This window comes from Triturus cristatus, chromosome 4_1, assembly GCF_964204655.1.
Source record: "Triturus cristatus chromosome 4_1, aTriCri1.1, whole genome shotgun sequence".
Classification (NCBI taxonomy): Eukaryota; Metazoa; Chordata; class Amphibia; order Caudata; family Salamandridae; genus Triturus; species Triturus cristatus.
In genome coordinates this window covers 743,527,802-743,552,012 of record NC_140585.1, presented here as the reverse complement: position 1 = coordinate 743,552,012, position 24,211 = coordinate 743,527,802, and the positions used below count along the sequence as shown (strand labels likewise).

Below are 24,211 nucleotides of genomic sequence, written 5' to 3'. Positions count from 1 at the left end.
CAGAACTCCTCTAAACACCTAATATTGGTATATTTTACAACTAAACAGGCAGTCATAAGTGCGTTTATCTAGCAAGAACTAGGGTCATGATTCAATAGTGCACCAGTTTGTGTGGCACCAGAAGCAAAAGTTCCAGGCACCCAACTAAACGCCTAATATTGTTAAATGCTATTCCTAAACAGTCAACCACAAGTGCAGTTACCTTACAGACAACAGGGTCATAATTTCAATGGTGCACCAGGTGCAGTACCACCTGGCTCAAAAGTTGTCAGAACTCCTCTAAACACATAACATTGCTATATTTGAGTACCAAACAGGTAGTCACAATTACCTTGCGTTAAAAGGGACTTGATTTGAATGGTGCAGCAGGTTCAGTGGCACTGGGGCCAAAAGCTCTAGGGACCCCACTAAACCCAGATTATTGCAAAGTGTTACTATTAAACAAGACCGGCACCAATGCATTTATCTAGCAGGTAATGGGGGCATGATTTGAAGTGTACAGCATGTGCAAAAGCTCTAGGCACCACACTAAACACCTAATATTGCTATATTTTCCTACAAAACAGGCAGTCACAAGTGCAGTTACCTTGCAGACAACAGGGTCATGATTTGAATGGAGGAGCAGCACCGGGCAAAGCAGTGCACTGGGCCCTGCCTACACAACCACTCACAGGAATAAAAATTTAAATTATCAATCAAATTAACTTCTATTTATTGGTACCTCCAACAAAATCAGTGTTTTGGCATTTAAAAAAAACCTGCTGTACAGCAATGATTAATCAATACAACAAATTCTAGTCTGTGCATAGATTAGCATGGGCCCCTATGCTCGTGGGGCCCCCGGGCTACTACTTAGCATGCCCATGCGTTAAGACAGCACTGGCAGCAGGCAGAGTGGCACCAATCCCAAAAGTTGTCAGAATTCCTCTAAACACCTAATATTACTTATTTTATTACTATACATGCATACTTGCAAATGCAAATTTGTGGTGCCTAGCGTTAAACTTAAAAGAATGGGTGGTCGTTCATTTGCCTATCTTGGTCCAGTGCTCTGGAACTCCCTCCCCATTGTAATTCGCAATGAAACCTCATTTCCGATTTTTCGTAAACTTTTAAAAACATGGCTATTTAATCAATAATTTTTAATCTTTGATTCTATCTTACTGTTTTTGGTCCCCTGCCAGGTTTAGTGCTGGGAAACCCTTGTTGGGTAGCTGTGCGCTCTACAAACCTAACCTAACATAACCTAACATTACATAACATAATACAAGTGCAGTTATTTTGCAGTTGAAAGGGTCTTGATTTGAATGGTGCAGCAGGTGCATTGGTACTGGTGCCAAAAGCTATAGGGACCCCACTAAATGCAGAATATTGCTTAATTTTACTACTAAACAGGCAGTCACAAGTGCAGTTATCTAGCAGGCACTAGGGCCATGATTTCAATGGTGCTGCAGGTGCAATGACACTGGTGCCAATAGTTGTCAGAACTCCTCTAAACACAAAGTATTGCTATATTTAAACACTAAATAAGCAGTAACAAGTGCAGTTACCTTGCAGACACTAGGGTCATGATTTCAATGGTGCAGCAGGTGCATTGACACTGGGGGCCCAAAGCTCCAGGAACCCCACTAAACACCAAACATTGCAATATTTAACTACTGAACAGGCAGTCACAAGTGCAGTTACATTGCAGGCAGTAGGGTCATGATTTGAATGGTGAAGCAGTTGCAGTTGCACCGGGACCAAACGTGGTCTTAACCCCTCTAAACAGCAAATATTGCTATATTTTACTACTAAACAGGCAGTCACAAATGCAGCAATCTGGCAGGTACTAGGGCTTGAATGGTGCAGCAGGTACAGTGGCACCAGGCCCGAGAGTTCTCAGAACTCCTCTAAACAAATATTATTGCTATTACATCAATTAATTTCCCTCTTTCATTCATTTTTCGACATTTTGCTATTACTTACCCACACTATACCACTAGTAACAGCACAATGTATTGCCTTTTTGTACATAAACAAGTCATAACACCTTAACAGATATTCTCTAACGTATATTGTACTAGTACTCAGTAAGCTACAACTTACATCAAAAGCAGCTGATTATTAATCACATAAGTGAAACCTAATGCATTTACCAATGCTTGCTGAAAGGCAGCTGCAGTAAACACGGCGATTATCTCCTCCCCGAAATTCATTTCATGCTTGCCCCTCTGAGATGTGTTATGCTGGATAGTATCAATTTTCTTTTCTTATGAAAAGCTGCACTATTATATATTTTTTAAGGCGTTCTTTCATATTGCTTTACTGGCTCAAAAACTTGCAACAAGCAGCTGACTTTCCCGAAAACAGTGTCATGCTTCACATCAAAGAAGGAGACATTGCTGTACTAGTGTTTAACATGGTTTAGGATATGTAGGGTTTGACTATTAGAACTTGACTGTTAGCATCTATTTCTGAAACATTTTCATAGCGTTGAAGCTCAATCTCATATAAGGAAACGCTTAATTTAGACCCCATCAAAGTGATGTACTTTTATCTCTCACTAACAAATTAAGCGCCTGTCAATCTTCCTGGGATGAGATGGTAAATTATTCCACTGTTCATGGCTTTCAAAGTAAACAATGTCCACGTTTCCTGTTACAGAAAGAATAGATTCATCATGCAGTGCTTCATAACCACAAATAAATTAAACTTCCCTATGTCCAACGTTTGCTTCTGTTGTTTATTTTCCACAAATTGCAGGCTGCATGTATGTTTGTTTAACCCCTTCTCATACATTCGAGATTTAATTTACAGCAACTGACAGGGGAGTAGCCTCCACTGTCCCTTTCCACCCCCATCCTTCTATCAATCAATCAGCATTTGTATAGTGCAGCTCTGCCCCCCTAGGGGTATCTGGGCGCTGTGGATGCGACGTATCCCTCAAAGATGTCAGAAACGAGCAGAAAGAGGCAAAACGAAGGTCAGAAATGAGTAGATAGAGCCAAAATAACAGGCAGAACGAGCAGGGAGAGGCAAAGGTAGAGGGCAAAAGTGGGCATGAAAAGGCAGAAAATGAGCAGACGAGGCACAAACCTAAGGCAGCAGTGGGTAGCAGATTGCGGGCAAACTGAACAGGAGAACTGTCTCAGGAGGAGCTGGCACGGGGACCTGCTCAATGGGGTTGCTCTGCGGCCTCCATTAAGTAGGTCCTAGGCGGACGGCAGGGCGCTGGGTGGCGGGGGAGAGAAACGGCGGAAAGAGGGAAGAAACGAGCAGAAAGAGGAAAACTAAAGGTCAGAAATTAGCAGAAAGAGGAAAACAAAAGATCAGATCGAGATGAAAGAGGAAAACTAAAGGTCAGAAAAGAGCAGAAAGAACAAAGATAACAGTCAGAAACGAGCAGAAAGAGGAAAAATAAAGGTCAGAAACGAGCAGAAAGAGGCACAATAAAGGTCAGAACGAGCAGAGAGAGAGGCAAAAATAGAGGGCAAAAGTGGGTAGAAAAAGACAGAAAAACTAGCAGAAAGCGAGCAGAAAATAAGGCAAATAACTAACAGGCACAAACCTAAGCTCAACATCTTCAGCTCAACATGGCTTTGTAGACTTGTTTGCGCACTGAGAGTGCTGTTACATAAACAACAAGCAATAAGGATCCTAGAACTCCGCTTTGTTCAATGGTGTTGATTTGGTTATCAGAGCGTTTTCTGATATCTATGACTAGAAGCCCCCTTTACATTTCTAAGCTATTTTCGACATAACAGACAAATCATAGCCACATTTTAAAAACGTCTGGTCTTTCTCTCTGTCTGTTCATGTAGATGCTCCCTTTCTGGGATTTTGCCCATTCTCTGTTTCTGAGATCATTTCATAGCTCAGACCCATCATTGTTTTAACATGCCATACCATGTGTTTGTTTCTGGATAGCATGAGCTTGGGAGACAAACCGTCACCCATCGAGGCGCAATATTCGCCAGAGTATTGTGTTGCCTTTAAAGTGGGTGTGTCATTTGAGTGGTCATTCCTCTGATCTTTGCCCATTATGAGAAAGAACTCTGTAATAATGAAGATCCAGTAGCCGAGATGTAGTTTAAGATCATTTATTTAGTATTAGCTGTAGCTTGGTAAGTTCATGTAGAGCAGCCCCACCAGGAGCATACTCCTACTGTCACACCGCACCACACAGGCACCCAAACATTCCATTCATCATCACCACACCAACATTCCACGTGGAACATTCACAACGGCTGAGCAGCTAGCGAGAAAGCAGCAGAAGAGAATGATAAATACATATACCAGATACTACAAACTCCAATCTTTTTTTCCATTCGCAATGCTGGAAAGGAAGTATAGCAATCTCTTTTTCTTATTTGGAAGCACATGAGACAGTGCGGTAACAGAAATAACAGAAAAACAAAGCTGGCCTATCTCTGTGTAAAAGCAACCTATATACAAAGTTATTGCAATGTGGAGTGAACATTCCCTAGTGCCTTACATAAGGTACCTGTAAGCCGCTGCAGTGCATCATTGTTACGTTAATGATATTTATTGGTATTAGCAGGTTTCAGTAAAGAAAGTGACCACTCCCTGATCCGAGTCATGGCAAAGTCTAGTGCGATGTTTAGTTTTGTAAGCATAGAGCCACCATTTTTAGGCATCATTTTTTTTATTCTTTTAATTCATCTGTCATATGGTGCAAAGAAACATTTAAAAAATAATTAAACCCCTCACAGCAGAATGTCTTTAATTGACAAGGTCAGACCTATTGGCTTTGCTAATACTTCTTTGCTATGTAAATGCGTTTATAAGACTTTACTTCAAAAACATTTACAACTGTGCGAACATACGAATGTGTGTATATGCACAGGTAGATATCTTGCAAGCATGTTTATAAAGAGGTTTTTCCAAAATTATTTCCAAGCTGGCTGCCTGTGCGTGCGGTCACTGCAATGTGCAAGTGCAGTGCATTCTGTCATCTCTTCACAGGCATCAATCGGTTCCCCCATGCTGCATTGGGTATGTATTGAATCATACACAAACAACAAGGAGCTATAGAGGGAAAAGAGACACCAAGTCGCCCTCCACTCAAATAATGTCAATACAATATAGACTGGGTCTCTAAAGGTATCAAAAGAATATATCAATATAAGCTGAGGTGTAGATACATACTTCTTTAGTACCATATACGCCTCTCCTTTCCAATATGAGGTAGTCACCACCAGCTTTATACCTTCAATTTAAAACAAACTACAAATTTCTTTTACAATTGGGAGTCCCCACTTTTTATCTCCCCTGTCCAAAATACAGGAGGAATCCATCAAGTAAATTATCCAAAAAAGTTGTGAAAAAGCAAGATGACACCTCACGTGCGCACCACCAATCGAGCTTGCTGGTTAGTACTCACCAGCTATGCCCACTTTTGTCCTCATTGGCTGTCATATCGCTTATAAAAAAATTATATATAAAGTGTCCAAAAACAAACAAAAATGTGGTGTTAGATAGTGAATTATTCACATCCCACGATGCGACCAAAGTGAATATAAAATTAAAGAAGGATGCACTTTTCACAATACCAACTTTATTATTCCTTCTTTGTGCACCTTATTCAAATTAAAAAGGTTGCTTATCATGCATACCGTTATACTGTGCCAACATGTTTCATCGCCACAACAATTTTAGGCAATTTCTTCAGGTCAAACAAGGTCGCCTGGCACCAGTAATGGACACTTCAGTAGCTTTTTTCCGGGGACTGCCAAAAGTAAAAACAAATAGGCACACACAGAACTCATTCATATTATCCAATTCTCTAAAAGTGATAGTTTTTTTCACAAATCTCTCTGACATATTTTACCCTTAATGAGCCAACCTTCCTCTTACCAGCTCGTTTTTATAGGTCACACACAGGGCTCCATATATGAGTCCTTACTTTTGGATTTGCATTCAACTGTAATGCAAATCTAGGGATGACAAAGCATATAAATTAGTCACAAACTTCCCCAAATCATATTGTTCTTTCACACGTCAGACCATCATAAAAACATGTTCGAAGAACGACAGGGTCAGAATACGCCCCCCTTAAGTATTTCTCCTCGTCAAGCAGATGCTCTCCAAATTCGATGTTTCAGAACCTCACAAGAATTCAGTAAACTTCCACACGTGTTCTACTATTCTTATAAGGTTGTTTCCATATTCAACACCGCCCCGCTTCAAGAAATTACAGGAGCTCACACGCAGTCACTTAACATCTCTTGTAAATTCTGTGCACCATCGCGCATATTTCAATGTTCATAACGAATTCCTTTCATCCACACGTCTCCGCTTTATAAACCAAGACGCCGAACACATAGAAAACGCTCTCTTCACACCCAACACCTGCTCTTACCCCCCGGGGCCTCACGGAGCTTATCGTCTCGACCGTTTGATCTCCGCGGTCAGATGCCTACATTTCAATGATCTCGCGAGAGACAGCAGGTGACGTCATCCTGCTACAGCAGTGGTCGCCATCTTAGACCGGGATTACTTGCATACACCTAATGCTTGCACACTACCTTTTACAACGCGGAACGAAACTAATCCATCTCATTCATTTAAAATTCCGAAAGAAGGAATTTTTTCATTTTTCTTTGTATCTGTGTCGATCTATCAGACCCATACAAAATATCATTTTTGTTTTAGATTTATTCTTTTCTTTTCCTGCTCAGGCTATTAAACTTTATCAGATTTATCTACATTTGTAGATCCAGCAAAAAACCTTGTTCTCCTTTTTCCATTATTACAAAAGCTATCTTGCGTACAATATTGTTCTTCAGAACTTGTCACATGTATAAATTATCATAATAGATTAGCCCATTCTTCCAACAATTCATGCTGCCCTGATTGGACCGACCTCCATTATCTCATTATCAAACGACTAGTAAATCATACTGCATTATACTGTATGTGTTCATGCAGACGAATACCATACAGATTATCACTGATACAAGACATTTTCTTTTCAGATCCTGCATGTCCAAAGCACAGGCAATACAAATCGTTATGCCCCAAGTAAAAGACTCTTCAGGATAGCATACATCAGGGATACCAACAGGGAGGAAGGATCAGATGCTAATGGAAACACCAAACGTGTTAATTGTTCAGTAAAATCAGGAGCTACGACAGAGGGCATTTCTTGTATTACATCTCAAAGACACCAAAGATTTCTCATTCTGCCCAAAATCTCATTACCCTGCACTCGTTGTTTAGCCTTGTTCCATTCAATTTGGTCATTAAGCCCAAATTGGTCGCTTCTCTCTTGAAAAATCCAACGTGCCTCTTTAGAAGCCAAAAGGCCCTCAATGTTCTGTGGATCTCCTACTATTTTCTCAAGTATTACCCAGGCAAATGTATGTTTGTTCTCATGACAATGTTGTACCAGTTTTGTTGTTAGCTTCCCTGTTCTAATGGTGCTAAGATGTTCCTGCACTCTAACTTTGATCTTTCTCGTAGTGAGGCTTATATACTGTAAATCACATTGACATGTCAACCTGTACACCACATTCGTGGTATTACAGTTACTGAAACGTGTCAGATACCATGTTTTTCCTGAATTCAAAACTACACTCAATGTCTTCCTGGTCAAATTACACTCTGAACACGACCCACATGGATAATGTCCTGGAGGAACCGTTGTCTCTTTTGATTTCTGAAATGTTTCAACTCGGGTATGAGCTAATTTATCGTTTAAATTGCTGGATCTTTTAAAAGCAAATCTCGGGGGGGGGGGGGGCATTGTGAATTCCTTAGTGGACAATAATGACCAATGTTTTCGTATTGATTGTCGAATACGCGTAGCCAATGGATCAAAAGTCATTACCACGGGCACACAATCTTCTTTCAGCCTTTCATTCTTTTCAAGCAACACACTACGTGGAGTGTTTAACACTCTTTTTCTAGCTTGTCTAATTATCTTACGGGGATATTGCCTCATCTCAAGTTTCTCACATAGCCCCTCTGATTGTTCAAGAAATGCTACGGTGGAGGAACAATTCCTCCGATACCGCAAGAACTGTCCCACCGGCAAATTATCTTTAAGAGCTCTGGGGTGGTATGATTGATATAACAAGAGTGAGTTCCTATCAGTTGGTTTTTGATGGACTCCAGTACACAATGTATTTTCTTTTACATGGATATCCAAATCCAAATACACCGCCTTTTGGCTACTATATGTCCATGTAAATCTCAAACTGGCATCTTGCTGGTTAAGCCAGTTGAAAAACTCAAGAAGAGTATCCTCTCCTCCTGACCAGATACAGAACACGTCGTCTATATACCGCTTCCAGAGGCGCAAATTGCTCTGGAAGGGATTAGACTGATGGTATATGACGTGTTCTTCGAACTGGCCAACATAGATACAGACCAGACTGGGCGCCATAGTGGCGCCCATTGAAGTGCCTGTGGTTTGCAGATACATGTTATTCTTGTAGCTGAAATAGTTTCGGGTCAAGGCAAGTTCTATGCATTGCAGTATAAATGACTGCGGCGCATCATAGAACCACTCTTGCCCACTAAGTGCCCACGCCGCTGCCACCAGCGCGGCATCCTGGGGTATACAAGTATAGAGTGACTCTATGTCGACCGTGACCAACAATTCATAACCCGGGTCAAAATGCAAGTCCTCCAAGATGTTAAGGATCTCAGTAGTGTCCTTTACAAAGGATTGTTGATTTATTACTGACTCTCTAAGAAAAAAGTCGGCAAACTGTGAAAGGGGCTCCAACACTGATTGGATCCCTGACACAATCGGCCGACCCGGGGGAGGACGTTGCGGCTTATGTATTTTAGGTAGAATGTAGAAGACCGGAGTCCTGGGCTTGTTGTTAACCAGGAACTCCGCTTCTCTTGTTGTTATCCATTTGTTTTCTTTTGCAATGCCTACCATATTTTTGATGGTCTCCTGTAATTCATTGACCGGATCGTGATTAAGTGGGCGATAATTGTTACGCATTCCCAATAGTCTCATCACTTCAGTATCATAGTCGGTAGAATTCATCACAACCACCGCTCCACCTATGTCAGCTGTTTTTATGGTAAGCAAAGGGTTATTCTGCAAACTTTCAAAAACCACCACTTCTGGACCCACCATTGTAGTAGGAGGGCAGAAATGAGACAGTTTCTTTAATGTAGTATTAAACGTTGAGTATGGAGCTTGTGGTTTATTTGCAAAAAAAAATTATGTTTTATTTTTCGCATTGTCTCGTGAAATCCCACTCTGCATTTAAAAGCATCATGGGTTGGAGTGGGGAAAATTCCAAGTCCTTTGTTCAATACCCTCCCCTCACTCGTGGTGAGGGTATGGTCTGACAAATTTACCACTATATTATTTTTCATACCTGGTTCCGCCCACGGCTGCGTGTTATCCTAGGGGAATGTGTTTGCCATTGCTGGTTTTGATTGCCACGCCCATGGCCTCGGACCCCCTGACCACCCCCTCTGTTGCCCCTTTGGCTTTGTCCTAAAAAAGAATGAAGTAAGGCGCCTAAATCTTAGTTACTCTTCTCTTGTTGGTTAAACCTCACTCTGCCAGGATTAATCTGCTGGCCTCCTTCTTCCTCTTCACTAGAGGTATTATCAAAAGTCCAGTTGTTAGGTATGTGCTTATTTTGTTGTCTTCCACCCCTTCCTCTCCCCACTGAGTGTAGTTGTTCAGGACCTGAATGGTAATACTTATCCTCCACGTAGGGGAAAGCCCATTCGTGGGAAAAGCGATCAAGATTGCGTTTTAATCCTTTAATTTTTTGGTTGATCATATAGTTTTTATAATCACTGAGATCCTCTTGGATTCTTAAAAGCTGCTCTTTGGTGTCAATGAGAGTAGTATCTCGTTTAATGCTCTCTTCTAAATCCAGGATTTCTTTGAGTAATTCTTCACTCAACCGTTTCGCAGTATTAATTATAAGGATTAGCCAATCGCTTGTACACTTGTTGGCTATATAACTCCAATCCAATCTGAATGTTTTGTCTTCTAAGAAATTGTTTGGTTCTATTCTCACCAAAAGACTTGCAGGGGCTGCTCCTGCTCTCATATATTCGGTCATCAATGCCCCATGGAGCGCTATTCTAACCTGCTTTTTCTTAGTCGTACTGAGCTTTTCCCACTCTTCCCTTGCTGATGTAACATTCAATAGAGTGGCATCAGGGAATAAAGAAGGACCTGCCAAAATTGCCGCAATCTGATCGTCCGAAAAAGCCAAGCAATATAGACACTTTATATATAATTTTTTATAAGCGAGATGACAGCCAATGATGACAAAAGTGGGCATCTTGCTTTTTCACAATTGTTTTAACAACTTTTTTGATAATTTACTTGATTGATTCCTCCTGTATTTTGGACAGGAGAGATAAAAAGTGGGGACTCCCAATTGTAAAAGAAATTTGTAGTTTGTTTTAAATTGAAGGTATAAAGCTGGTGGTGACTACCTCATATTGGAAAGGAGAGGCGTATATGGTACTAAAGAAGTATGTATCTACACCTCAGCTTATATTGATATATTGTTTTGATACCTTTAGAGACCCAGTCTATATTGTGTTGACATATGTATTGACTCACCCATGACCAGCAGCAGTCACCCTGTTTCCGCTCGTTGAGCGGGAGTTGGCAAAACCACTTTGTAGAAGACATTTGGTAGCAGAAGAGCGCAATGGGGACGGCTGCTGGTAAGTTTTGTTTTTTATTATCATTATTTTCACCCACAACCCATATACCCCCCTCCCTGTCTGACCCCAGACCCACTACCCACCCCCTGCTCATCAAGCACCCCAGCAGCTACTGAAGAAAGGGCCATTAAGAGGCCACAGAATTGGGCGACCATAAGTGGTACATAATGGGGGGGGCTAAACAAGACGGTATCAAAGAAGAAGGGAAGCTCAAGTGATTAGAGAAAGGTGAGCACTAGACACAGTAAGGGGGTAAGAAGGTGATAATGAGAGACCAGAGGATGATGGGTGATGGCGACCAACAAGAAAGAAGGCTGCAGTGAGATAAAGGAGAATCCTGGTTTTCCAATGGACATCTCTAAACTGGCAGAAGTGGTCTCACTAGAGAATAGGTGTGTAGAATCTCAGAGGTTGGAGCCAGCCATCGGATCCGGCTAGGCCCATCATAGAGAAGGACTATGTGATAGAAAGGGATCAAAAATGGAGCATCTCCATTCCCGGGGTGGAGAGCCCCCATCTCCTTACCTTCTCCTTAGAGGCACGCGCAAATCAACTCTACATTTGCAACCATGTCTGAATAGGAAACACCCCCTGAGACCCCAAAACTCATTTGACACATTTATATGGACAAGTCCTGTGTATTGTGAGACTATACAAGTACACATACTGATGAAACACAAGCAATATAGTTCCAGTTTGTGTTGAGTCACTGTGGTTAAGAAGCTCAACTTTTTGATAGTACAGGTCAGTGCCTAATTTGAGCCAGTGGGAGATCTGGTTCTCATTTTTGGGGACCAGTATTTATTTTTTCTCTTCAGACATTTCTGGAGCGCAAGAGAGGGAAAACACACAAAGAGGAAAGACGGCGGAAGAGAAAGACAGAAAACCATCTCAAAGGGAGAAAGGGGCCTTTTCCAGTCTAATAACAACTTGGCCCATACCAGCAAATACTATGCCTTTGCATATGCAGAAATACCTTGTCACTTTACTTTGAGACCCCTTTCAATGGTTCATCTGCACAGAGCTTCTTTAAAAAAAATATGATCAGAGGCCAAAGGTTTTCTTAGGAGCCTCCTGCAGTAGAATGCCAGGGCTACCAAATACCAAGGCTGCCTAGTTACCCTGCCAGCTCATGCCTTTATGTTCAACCACAGTACATTTCCTGCCTCTATAGCTTACCCCTAAAGGTTATTTTTAATTCCTACTTTCTCCCTTCGTCATTATTTTCATATCTTTCTCTTCCTCTTCCATACACCCTTTACTGCCTTCTCCCCACTGATCAAAGTGTGATGATAAAAAAATCAGCACCAACTACTAAAAATGAACAGTGTTGCCCACCACAAGCAACCTCTCATGTACATTTAACACTGATTATGCATCATCTTCAATCTCAGAAATCAGGGATATTTGTTGTACTCTGGCAGATATACAGATCGACTAATCTTGCAGCAAAACCCATTTTTAAAATAGTGCCTTTGTTTCTTTGCTTTACGTACTGCAGATTTCGTGGCCATGGAGTCCTGGTCTCTGTTGGATGTGATCAGGAGCTGGTTGCCAATCCTGGTTTGAAGGGTAGATCCATTGGTCAGATCTTCATATAACAAGGTGCTGATGTTGTGGAGGTGGTACTCGATATCCCGCCCGGATAGCGTCTGCAAGAAAAATATTTGTACTGAACGGATACAGCAGACATTCCCAGCCCAAATATAAATTTGCCTTTAACCCCTTCAGTGCCCTGTGCCGGCCGTTTCATTAGCGGGCGGGGTTTATGACGAGCTGGTCTCGTCATGGGCACAGCGCAACCGCGGCCCATGACGAGACCAGCTCGTCACGGGCATTGAAGAGGTTAAAAAATGAAAGACAAGAGGTGTTTGGCAAAACAGGAACAGTTGGTTTAATTAAACACAGCAGCCAAGAGAGCAGGCAACAGAGTCAGGGGTCTGAAGACTTTTTCGAAGTACAATGGTTTTGGTCATCTTTTATACATTTCACAAAGTGCAATAAAGCGATTTGTGCATTATTTTTAGAACAGTAATTGGGTCCTATTCAAGCAGTCGTACATTTGATCACTTAATAACAAATGCAGATAGGATCTCGAACCCACGTGGACTCAATGCAGAGCTAGTGGGTACGTGTCCAGATGTCCAAGATTGGGGAACGAGTGATCACTGTGTGTAGGGTGCGTGATGTGTTCTGATTGGCTGAGTGTTTCTGAAATAGTGTGGCATCTGACTTTATGGTGTTTTGGGGAACATGCGCCCTTCTGGCCAAACATGTTTTATTGCGGGCCAACCTCCTGAGACCATTGGAGTGTCGCTGCCTATCTGTGGGATTGATCTGGGTTTCCCTGTTCACATGTTTGTCTAAGGATTACCTGTCCCCCCACATCTGATCTGTCAATCAGTTGCTTCATGCCTAGGTCGCAGGCCCTGCCTGACCATGTATATCTGGGTTAAGCGGGAGGTCATATCGGGTGAATTCAACAACGGAGATGCAAGTTTTTTTATTAAACATACATATATCATGGTGTATATCAACATTGTATTGATCAATATTACCACCAGGTATTGTTCCAGTTCCTTCTGCTAACCTTCAGAGATAAAGCAGCAGGTCAGAGGACCTGGGTTGGCAGTGACAGAGACCATGGAAACCCTCTTCATGAACGGGCCGGAGGATCCTTGTTGAACATTGGTCATCCCTGAAAAAATGTCATCTAGTAGATAGTAGAGACTCTCGGGTGGATAGGGATATGGTCTATTCCTATAAACCAGAAATCCTCCATTTTCCCATGGTTTTCCTGCATATGGTAGGTCAAAGGGTATCTAAGATCACCTTTTCGGAGTGCCCTTAGGTGTTCTTGTACTCTTATTTTACGATATGACTAACTGTGACTAATATGCTCTTGTTCAGTTTGTAAACCAAGAACAATGATTTATCTCTCTCCCTTATACTTGTTGGATTTCTTTGATATTTTCAATTGTCTGTTTGCCATGTTATGCCTGTCATTTAGGAATAGCTCACTGCAACTAACTCCCTATTTTGGATCATTATGCAATATCTGATTAAATGCATTCCCGCTTATGACATATCAACATGATCCCCCCGTGTAACTACTAGATGACATTTTTTCAGGTGTCAGGACATCTCTCCGGACCTTAAGCCTTACCAATTTTTTGGGGAATTAACATGACATAGTCCAGGTTCTTAAGTACTAATATTAATTCACCCTTTTTCTCTCTCTGCCCCCTTGAGTGTGGATATGCCGTTTATTTACAATCTTTGGCACTCTTTGAGGCACGCTTATTGGCAGTCCACTTCGACTTTAACAAATATATACACTGCTCCTAGGTTGCTATTCGAGCCATGGATGGATATATATCATTGAGGACACTGTGTATTGCGTCTTTTATGAGGATTTATAACTAGGAAACAGATAGCATAAAGATGCGTCCCGCATCCACCTAAAACCCACTCCAAGATGGCCGCCGGGCATTTTATTCCTTGCCGTACCTCAGATCAGACGTATTTGCCCTGGTTTAGAGAAGGGAACCTCTTTTGAATTAACTAAATACAATTTTATGTACACAGATGACAAAACAAAGTATACCGCAATATTACAACATCCATGACTGTTCGTATATACTCTGTTTAGACGTATCACATATCGAGGAAAATCGTTTTGATACATTGCTCACGAGCTTATAATATTATACCGTTTCAAGGTTGGGACCTTTTTACGTCTATGCCTTGTTGGAGTTGATAGATTAAGTCCGAAAAACTATTCGGTACTAGTGCTTTGTATATTTAGGGCGTTATTACAACACTCCAATATGGCCGCACCATTGGGGCAGCCTCTCGCTTATATGGCTCGCCGGTCAGTCGTGACACCGGTGTGTGAGGGCACTCAGGTGTTTCTCGTGGTGATCAATTACCACGTATATATAAAGCACGGATATGGCCACTCAACTGTCCTCGACACAGCCTACTCTGCGCCAGCCGTTATTATCGAGTCCGTCGGGAGCCTACTACAGCCGGATTTGGGTAAGGTTGCTCTCTAGAGCTATTTTTTCGTTATAAGTATGATCAGAGGGTATTTTCAATCGCCTCGAAAAATTACTTATCAACCAAGTTTTTTTGCTCATAGGTCTTTTTGAGACCTTGCCGATTTTTATAAATATGTAAATTCATGTAAATAGATATTCCCGTTTCTTACGGGAAACACAGTGTATGCCATTAGAATTTACCTATTTGCTGAGACATCAGTATGCTCTGCTACCATCTCATTATAAGAGGGGCTTAATAGTCTATTTTACCAACTTGTTACCTTTAGACTTGTGAGTGGAATTAATTATTTATAAACCTGACTGACAGGGCAATTTTGCCTTGGTTGCTTTTTTCACCTCATGTTGGAAATTTATTATCAAGGTTCGAGTGGGAAGCCACGTTTATGGACCAGTTTTGGTTTAGAATATTTATTTTTATCGGGACGCCTAGGTGGTAGGTTCATGTTACGGGTAAACTATCTTCATGACAAGCTTACACACAACGGCATCACATGCATTCTACTTTTTGTCTTAGACTGTAAAGACTGCACCTTCTTGCGAATATCAAGAATACACTTGAATAATTCTGGAAAGATCAACACGATCATCTCTCATTTACACCTCATAGTGACTGTATAAGAATTTCTTTCCCATTTGTAAGTATATAACTTTGGGGTTTCTTTGTGACATTATAGACATATACTGTTACTCGAAATATATGTTTTGTGTCTATCATATTTTTCTTTCAATTCTAGATAGTATATATTCTGATAAAGAATTTGGGGATTTCGACCACGGTCATCTTTGCACCATCAGTGCTCCTTTCAGTGCAGTTTAAGACTTAAGGTCTAGTGCTACCTTTTATATGGTGGGTATTGGTTGTCCTTGCCGTTACGTTTTTGGCTGCAAAGCATAAGATTGATCAGGGATTGCATATGATCCAAGATTCGGACATGTTAGCAACTGTGACTATTTATTTGCCTGTTGTTGTTGGCACCGACGATAAGATTTGTGACCTTATCTGTTTGTACTCTCTCTCCTTGGTTTGGGAAATGTTATAATTGGATTCCCTCTCCCATCCCTATTTCCCTGCTCAGATCACAGCATCTCTTCATATATCTTAACTCTTTTAGATACAACAATACAGCGCTGTATATGTTGTAATAAGACAAAGTGTTTTACATGGAATGTATTTATTGAATGTTTAGGAATAATACCATAATGGTAGTTGAAACATGCTGATAATTTCGCAACTAGAGAAACAAAAAAGAAGAAAAAAATCAAATAACGGAAAGTAACAGAAAATAATCACCAGATTAGTTTGTAGCACACATAGGTGTGGGTTGTATATATATATTTGTATATTGTGTACAGTTTGTTTCTTATGTATGCTTATGTATATTTATATGTTTGTGTCCTAACAGCCCTGAAAAAGTCCGCTTCAAGGACGAAACGCGTCGGCTGTATTTTCAAGAACAGATTGTATTTATACTCCAGTGTTTTTTAAAAAAAGAAAGAGATTAATTATAAGTGTTGTAAATAAAAAATGACCTTTTCAAAATTATATTCACGCTGGGAATGAATTATATTATTATCTTCCCCTCTTTTCTTAAAGTGTGGTGCACCTGTGCTTTTGAATTAAGTTTGTTAGGTCCGTTTGGACTGGCATTGTTTCAGTGGGTGCGATTCAGTGTGCACACTTAACCCTAGCAAGAATATAGGGATCGACATATAGAAGGGATAGCAGCCTAGGTGCTGGCATATAGAGGGCTCCACTGATTTGGTATGACTCATACCTCATTTGTTTAACAGAAGAATTTTCCAACTCTTAAGGCTTAACCCTATTACCACTTAAAAAATTTGTTGCAAATGAACACCATCATGTTTTGTTTTGATGCAGTACTCAGCAGTCTTGTAATACTCCGCAATAAAAGTGAGGATTTATTTAGCAACACCCACTTAACTGTTACGCACGATGATACACGTTTTGCATGTTTATTGCAATATTTGGCAACATTCTGCCAATATTGAGAAAATGTGTCTAAGACAGACAAACATTTGCCAATTTTAATAATTCTGTCTCTTGCACAGCTCTGTGGGCAAAGCCCAGAGCGCTCCCCCTTGAATCCCAAAAGGATGGAATACAGATGAAGTGCCTCAACGTAATGTGGCTTTGCTGAGTGATTGGATCAGTATGATGAGATGCACTGACTCAGTCCCTCACTACCAGTATGTGCAGCAAGAATGGGTGACCATAATCTCTGATTCCAGATGGTATCCATGAGTCCAGGCGCACCTGCAGACGACTCAAGAATAGATGGAGGAACAACAAAACCCCGTAAACCCACGCAACCTTCAAAACTGCCATCAACGCACACCGCCTCCTCCTCAAAACCACAAAGAAAACGACCCTTCAAGACAGAATTAATGCTAACGCACACACCAGCAAAGACCTCTTTGCCATCATCTAGGAGATTGTCAGGCCCAACAGTGAGACCACAGACATCCCTCCCTCTCAAGACATCAAAAACAAACTCAGAACCTTCTTCCATTACAAGATAAGGCAGATATATGACAGCTTCGAAACCCAAGACCCTCCCACCACGCCCAACATCACCACACACCAACATGCCGCACCTCAACCGTTCCTGCTCAACTGGACTCCGCTCACCACAGACGACACACTCAAGACCATAAAGAGCATCCACTCCGGAGGCCCCTCATACCCCTGCCCATATCACTTCTTCCATAGAACAGCCACCTCCATCACCCCAAGCTACGCTGCACCATCAAATGCTCCATTGAGACCACCACTATGACTGAAAATCTGCCAAAATCAAATTCCTGCTGAAAAAGCCATCTGCCAACCCGACAGATGTCAAGAACTTCAAACCCATCTGCCTACTCCCCTTCCCAGCCAAAGTCATTGAGAAGGCCATCCAGTTCATCGAAGGGAACCACATCCTGGACATCTCCCAATCCAGATTCTGAAGCAACCACAGCATCGAGACCGCACTCCTTGCTGCTACCGATGACATCCACTCCCCCCTCAACCAAGGTGAAACTGCAGCCCTCATCCTACTGGACCTCTCATTCACCTTTGATACCATCTTCCACCGCACCCTAATCACGAGACTCCATGAAGCCAGCATCCACGATAAGGCACTGGACTGGATGCTCTTCTTCCTCATCAACCGAAAACAGTGAGTCAGACTATCACTCCTTTCTTTTCAGAACCTACAGAGATCATCTGCGGGGTGCCACAGGGCTCCTCTCTGAGCCCCACACTCTTTAATGTTTATGTGGCCCCCCTCGCTGCCATCGTCAGGAACCACGGACTCAACATCGTCTCCTATGCTGACAACACCTAGCTGATCCTCTCCCTCACCAACGAACCCACAGGAGCCAGAATCAACTTCCACAGCAGAATTAAGGCCGTTGCCACCTGGATGAAAGATCGCTGCCTCAAGCCAACTCGGATAAGACCTTAGTACTCATCCTGGGACAACTCCTGGTGGCCCGCCGCACTTGGGAAGCACCCCCCCACAGACCATGCACATAACCTCGGTATCATACTGGACTCCTCGCTCACAATGAACTGCCAGATCAACGCTGAACCCTCATCTTGCTTCCACACACTCTACCTTCTTCGAAAGACATTTAGATGGATCCACAAAAAATCCAGAAAGGCGGTCACCCAAGCTCTCATCACCAGCAGACTCTACTACGGCAACGCACAATATGCTGGCATTACCCAGAAACTCATCAAGGAAACTACAGAACGTTCAAAACAATGCAGCCTGACTGGTTCTCAACATCCTCCACCGCAGCCACATCACCGAATACCTTCAAGAAGTCCACTGGCTTCCAGTCAACAAAAGAATCTCTTTCATACTCCTCGCACATGTCTACAAAGCTTTCCATGATGCAGGACCTGCAAATCTGAACCACTGTCTCTTATTCCACAGATACCTTTGGTCCACCCATCTGGCCCTGGCCACTGTCCCATGGATCCACAAGACCAAAACCGGAGGACGATTCTTCTCCCACCTCGCCACCAAGACCTGGAACACCCTGCCTCTCCTCCTCAGGCAATCCCTGTCAATGACTCAATTCAGGAAGGATCTCAAGACCTGGTTCTTCGACTAAACCGCTGCACTCAGACGGATCAGCAACCCTACCCCTTCAGCGCCTTGAGACCCTCACGGGTGATTGGTGGCACTATATAAACCCCTGTTTGATGATGCTGTAGAAAATTCAAACACAAACTGAAACACAGAGGTTTGCCCTAAAAAGTCAACGTGCTGCCAATGATAACCAATACTTGTGGGTGAGGCGAGAGTGGCCCGCCTAGGAGAAGGAGAAAACCCCTTCTTTTAATTTGTTCGAAGGTCAGGATTTTATACAAATCAGAGGACACTATCAAAACCCCAAAGAGAAGATATCGGAGGTTTCCTCTCGAGGATTAAATTCAGCTTTTATGCCATCCTGTTTCGTGATCCCTGTTCAGGAGACACGTAAAAGAGATTTGCAAGCGACCTAAAGATATGTTGATAGTACCAGTCCCATATCAGGGTGATTTTTATCAACACTGGGCTGAAGCTGCTTTTTGACTGAGTGTGCAAACTGCGGCTGGGAGATATCATTTTCCTGAAGAAGGTGGCAGTGAAATTGTATGGTCCACCGAAACACGTCAATGCTCTACTGTTTTTAGGACGCTAGATCTTTGGGACAATTGTGAGGCAAAGAAATATTGAAGTGTCAATACTAATCAAATGATCCAATACAGACTAGTGCTGTTTTAATGACACAATATTTTGTCTGCTCCGTTCTCCCACTTTGTTGTTTCTTATTGTATTTTTTATTAAGTAGAATTGCTGTATTTACTTGTAATCAACTGTGATGTATGTTTTTTGTCTATCCAATAGGATTTTTAAATTTGAGCTTATATTTCTAAGTGTGCACATCTGATTTATGTACTCAATGTATTATTTACGTTTTTTTGTACATAACACATTGGTTTTTAATAAATTGATTAATTTTTTTTTTCATCATCATTTGTCAACTTTATTTCGGTCACTAGGACCATAAAAGAATGCAACAAGTGTACAAAAAAGTATATCACACATGATTAAGTTAAAATCAATCATAAAACAGTTAATCTAAAATTGTCAAGAATATTCAGTCAACTGTGTTTCGCTTTATACAACGGTTACGACTAGACCACATTGCTGTTAAAAATTTTGCAACTGCAAATACAATTGGGGACGATAAGTCTGTTTTTAAAATTCTGAATGCTGGGAAGTACTGCCTAAAACCAAGATTTTTGAGGAGTGGGACAAGCCAATAGTTCCTTGCTCTTTGATAAGCTGGGCAAAAGAATATAATGTGCAAATCAGTCTCTCTCGAATGAGCACAAGCTGGGCATTGCACTGTAGGCTGGGGATATGTCCAGTGGTCTGTGTGCGCCCTGAGGGGGAGAGTACTATATCGCCATTGCATATATAACTTCCTTGTATTCGAAGGGCCGATATCATCAAAAGCAAGCTCCAGGTGATATGAGTCTTTGAACCCCAGAAAGTGTCCAGATAAGGACCCCTCCCGAACACTCTTGATTGAGACGCGTAAGTTGTGCTCATAGTAAGCCTTGGAGATAGATTTGCGTGAGATCCTACAACATGCATTTCCTGGATCAAACCACAAATCCGATCTTCCTAGTGACTCGCATGTTTGTTTAATATATCTTAGCCATGGGATTTGTACGGCTTTAGCAAGGCGCAGAATCTCTTGGAGCTCAGCTCTGTAATTAGATAGTTCCGGTGTGCTCCAGATTTTGCGCAAAAAAGTTATGGGTTTAAGTCCCAACTCCTCTGTAATGGGTCTTAGGCCCAAATCTAATCTTAGTGGGAGGAGTGGGGTGCTAGATGGTAAAGCTGCCAATTGCCTTAGGAAGTTGTTCTCCGTGACCTGCAATTTCTGGACGGCAGTATGCCCCCATATTTCACCCCCATATATCACTGCCCCTCTTGTCTGGGTTTTGTAGATTTGAAGGCGGGGACCAAATGGCTTATAGGTCAATCCACTTGTCATCCTAGATATACCGCCCGTCATCTGAATCAGTTTCAGATTTGCCTTAGTTCGGTGTGAATCCCAAGTCATAGACTGGTTGATTGTTACCCCCAGATAATCGAACGTGTAAACCCTCTCTAATCTGGAGGACCCTATCAGGGGACTCGGGCGTGTTGAGGAGGGCAGGTTGAAGATCATGTACTTGGTTTTGGAAGCGTTAATCTCCAATCCACGCTTCACACAGAAGTTCGCAAATCCGTCCAACACCCGTTGTATGCCCATAGGGGATTTGGAAAGCAGCAGGGTGTCTTCTGCGAACATAAAGGCAGGAACCCTGCTGCCAGCCAACCTGGGGGCATCAATGTTGCTCAGCCCATTAAGATGGCTAATAACCCCGTTGACAAAGAGGCAGAAAAGGGTCGGTGCAAGCACACAGCCCTGTCTAACCCCCCTGTCAAAGGGGAAACCATCCGAAAGACTTCCCCCTCTTCCGCACCTTACCCTGGCAAAATTTCCCTGATGTAATCTTTTCAGAATTAGTAAGATATCGGCGGGAACCCCCAAGTCCGTCAGGACAGCCCATAATTTATCCCTGGGCACTAAATCGAAGGCCTATCGCAAGTCCAGGAACACCGTGTACAAGCTGCCACCCTCGATTAACAGACTTCCAATATAAAAGATTAAAATGGAAAATCTGGTCAGTAGTTGAGATACCGCTTCTAAACCCTGCTTGATAAGAACTCATGATTTCACATTCTTCAATCCAATCTTGTAGGCGATTGAGCATTAGTCTACCGAAAATCTTTTGGGGAACATCGATAAGACTAATGGGTCTGTAGTTGGCTGGGAGCAGAGGCGAACCCTTTTTGAATATAGGGTCAATCTCTGCACCCAGCCAAGTGTCTGGCACCTCCATACCCCCCAAAATGGAATTAAATAAAAACGTTAAATAGGGTGCCCAAACATCCGGTTCTTGTTTGAATAGATCACCCGGCAGGCCATCCAGGCCTGGTGCCTTGCCTGATGCCAACCCGGCAATAGCTGCTCGAACCTCCTTTGTTGTGAGTGGCACCCCTTTCGAAATAATGCTAGCCGTCTGGGTGGGAATAGTCCTTTCCCCTTCAAGTAACTTATATAGGGACTGGAAATGATCTTGCCATACCCTGGCTGAAATGTTAGGCTCTATTGCTGGGGCCAGCTCCTCAGAACCTGTGTTCACACAACGCCAGAATTTGCGCGAATCCCCACATGCCAGGGAAATAGTAAGATTTTCCCATTTTTGGTGCTCCCATTCGCTTTTAGCATTGGTGATCAGGGACTTATAGGCCATTCTCCTGGCCCTAATTTCCACGTTTCCCTTGCCCGCCTTAATCGAGGTCAGAAGATCAGTTTTTGCCTTGCGGCATGCAGTATTATACCAGGGGGGGCCGGCAGAACGTCCATTAACCCTTTTTGGTATAGTGGTAAGGATTTCGGACGCCGATTTGATGAGGTCTTCGTGCAGCTGCCCCAGTTGTTTATATGCGCCCTGGGTGGTACCAAGCATCTTTAGTGCCTGAACCTTTTCAAGTATGGGGATTACCCATGCGTAAAGCTTTGATATCTTCCCTGGGTTGGAAGCTAATTTCTCCCATTTCACTCTACGTCTGTTGTTCGTAAGGCCTAACCCCGCCTCAGATGCCACCCTCAGTTTCCCCGTGACCTCAAGACCAGGATGGTCATATTCCAATTCCAATGCGTTGTGGTCGCTGTCTTCCCTAGGTGTCACCCGGAAGTCTCTGATAAGCGACCACGAGGCTAATGGGACCAGGATATAGTCGAGTCTTGACTCCCTGCCCACTCTATTGTAGGTACATCTTGGGGGGATATCAGATTTTATCCTTCCATTACAGGCCCGAAGACCATGTTTCAGGGTTAGTGATGTGATTTGTAGAGCCAAAGGGGTCCAAGCTCTTGGGGCCGGTGCTTGCGATGGAGGTATAGACCACACCAGGTCCTCCTCCTGAGCCAAACCATCCAGTATGCCCGATAGGGGCTCAAAATGGCAATTTATATCGCCCCCTATTAAAAAAGGGATGCCCTCCGAAATTTCATTTAGGGCAAGTGCAAGCTCATCAATAGTGCGCGACTCCTGCGTAATATTAACTGGCCTGGAGTAGACATTTATCAACAGAAGGCTGTGAGCGTTTGGCCATTCCAACAATACAGCTAAAATATCCTCCTTATTTAGTGGAAGGACAGCGGCCGTACATCCCTGCAATACTGAATCTTATTTTTGCTTATGACCTTTATATTTTGGTGATAATAGATGCATGGTGAGTGATTTATTGAGCTAACCAAGGAGGAATTTATTTTACCTTTGCTGTGGCAAATTCCAACAATTATAATGTTTCTACCAGAATGGGGACTAACTCCATGGGCCAGGCAATACCAAGTTCTTTTTCTTGCAGTGTTTCTAGATTCCAGGGAGAATTTCATTGCCAGATTGTCAGCAGGCAGCCTGGGGGGTTGAGTCAGGGCAAGCTTTTGCCTGTCCCATGAGATCACAGTCTGCTTCCTACAGGTTGCTTCAGACATCTGGCCTGGGTCTGGTTGTGCCACTGCCCGCAAACCCTGCCCTTGCAGGAAGTACCAGGGTGCTGTGTCACTGTGCCTATAATTAATGGGTGTAGAGTTTGTATATCCAATAAATCCTGGCACAGAGACACTTGCAATTGCTAGTGGTGGAATTCTACCCAGAGTTATCGGCTTGGGTGAAACTCGTCCACTGAGGGTGCAATTTCCAGATTTCTTGGCAAAAGATGATGCCCCTGTGGGCAGCACGCCGCTAAAATTCTGTAATGTGAACAGTAAGTTCAGACTTACATAACAGTGAGCTATTTTGCAGTCTGTTGGGCAATCCTCTGTACTGCCATGGGAACCAGCTATCACCCCCCCAAAGGACTAGTAGGACTCTACACCCTTCAAGTGGTCACCGGACACAATCCCATATTACTTTGAGCAGGGGTCTAGGGGCAGTCTAGAGGGTCGAGACGGGTTTGGTGGCAGGTGTATCGAAACCCATTCATATTCCAGCACTGTAAACTGAAAGCACCACCGTGTAAAGAGACAGATAGCTTTCCCCGTTGGTAGTGTCTTAAGATTCACTCTACCGCTTTAACGTGATGGACTGAGAATTGAATTAGTGCTGTTGTTCATCGATTCTTTTTGCAAGGATCCTTGCTGGCCCTGCTGTTCCGAAGTCATGAGCTTGGGATTTCCAAGCATCTTCTATTTAATAACATTGATCTTAGGCCTCCATGGTAAATATTTCTACACTGCTTAGTGCTTGAGCAATTTATTTGTGTCTTGGGGCCATATCCCTGACAAGAAAAAAGGAGAGAATTCAGATTTTTTAAGTAATCAATGGTCTTTCAGCAGCTTAT

At 42.7% G+C, this 24,211-nt stretch overlaps 1 protein-coding gene across 1 annotated transcript in view; it reads right to left on the bottom strand.

Moving 5' to 3' along the window:
* Nucleotides 1–24,211, bottom strand: part of LOC146855449 (stabilin-2-like) — a 1,111,419-nt gene that overhangs the window by 28,957 nt on the left and 1,058,251 nt on the right. Inside the window, exon 65 of the mRNA XM_085653245.1 lies at nucleotides 12,171–12,326. Within this exon, the coding sequence (XP_085509371.1) occupies nucleotides 12,171–12,326 (156 nt within the window). The remainder of the gene's footprint in view (nucleotides 1–12,170; nucleotides 12,327–24,211) is intronic.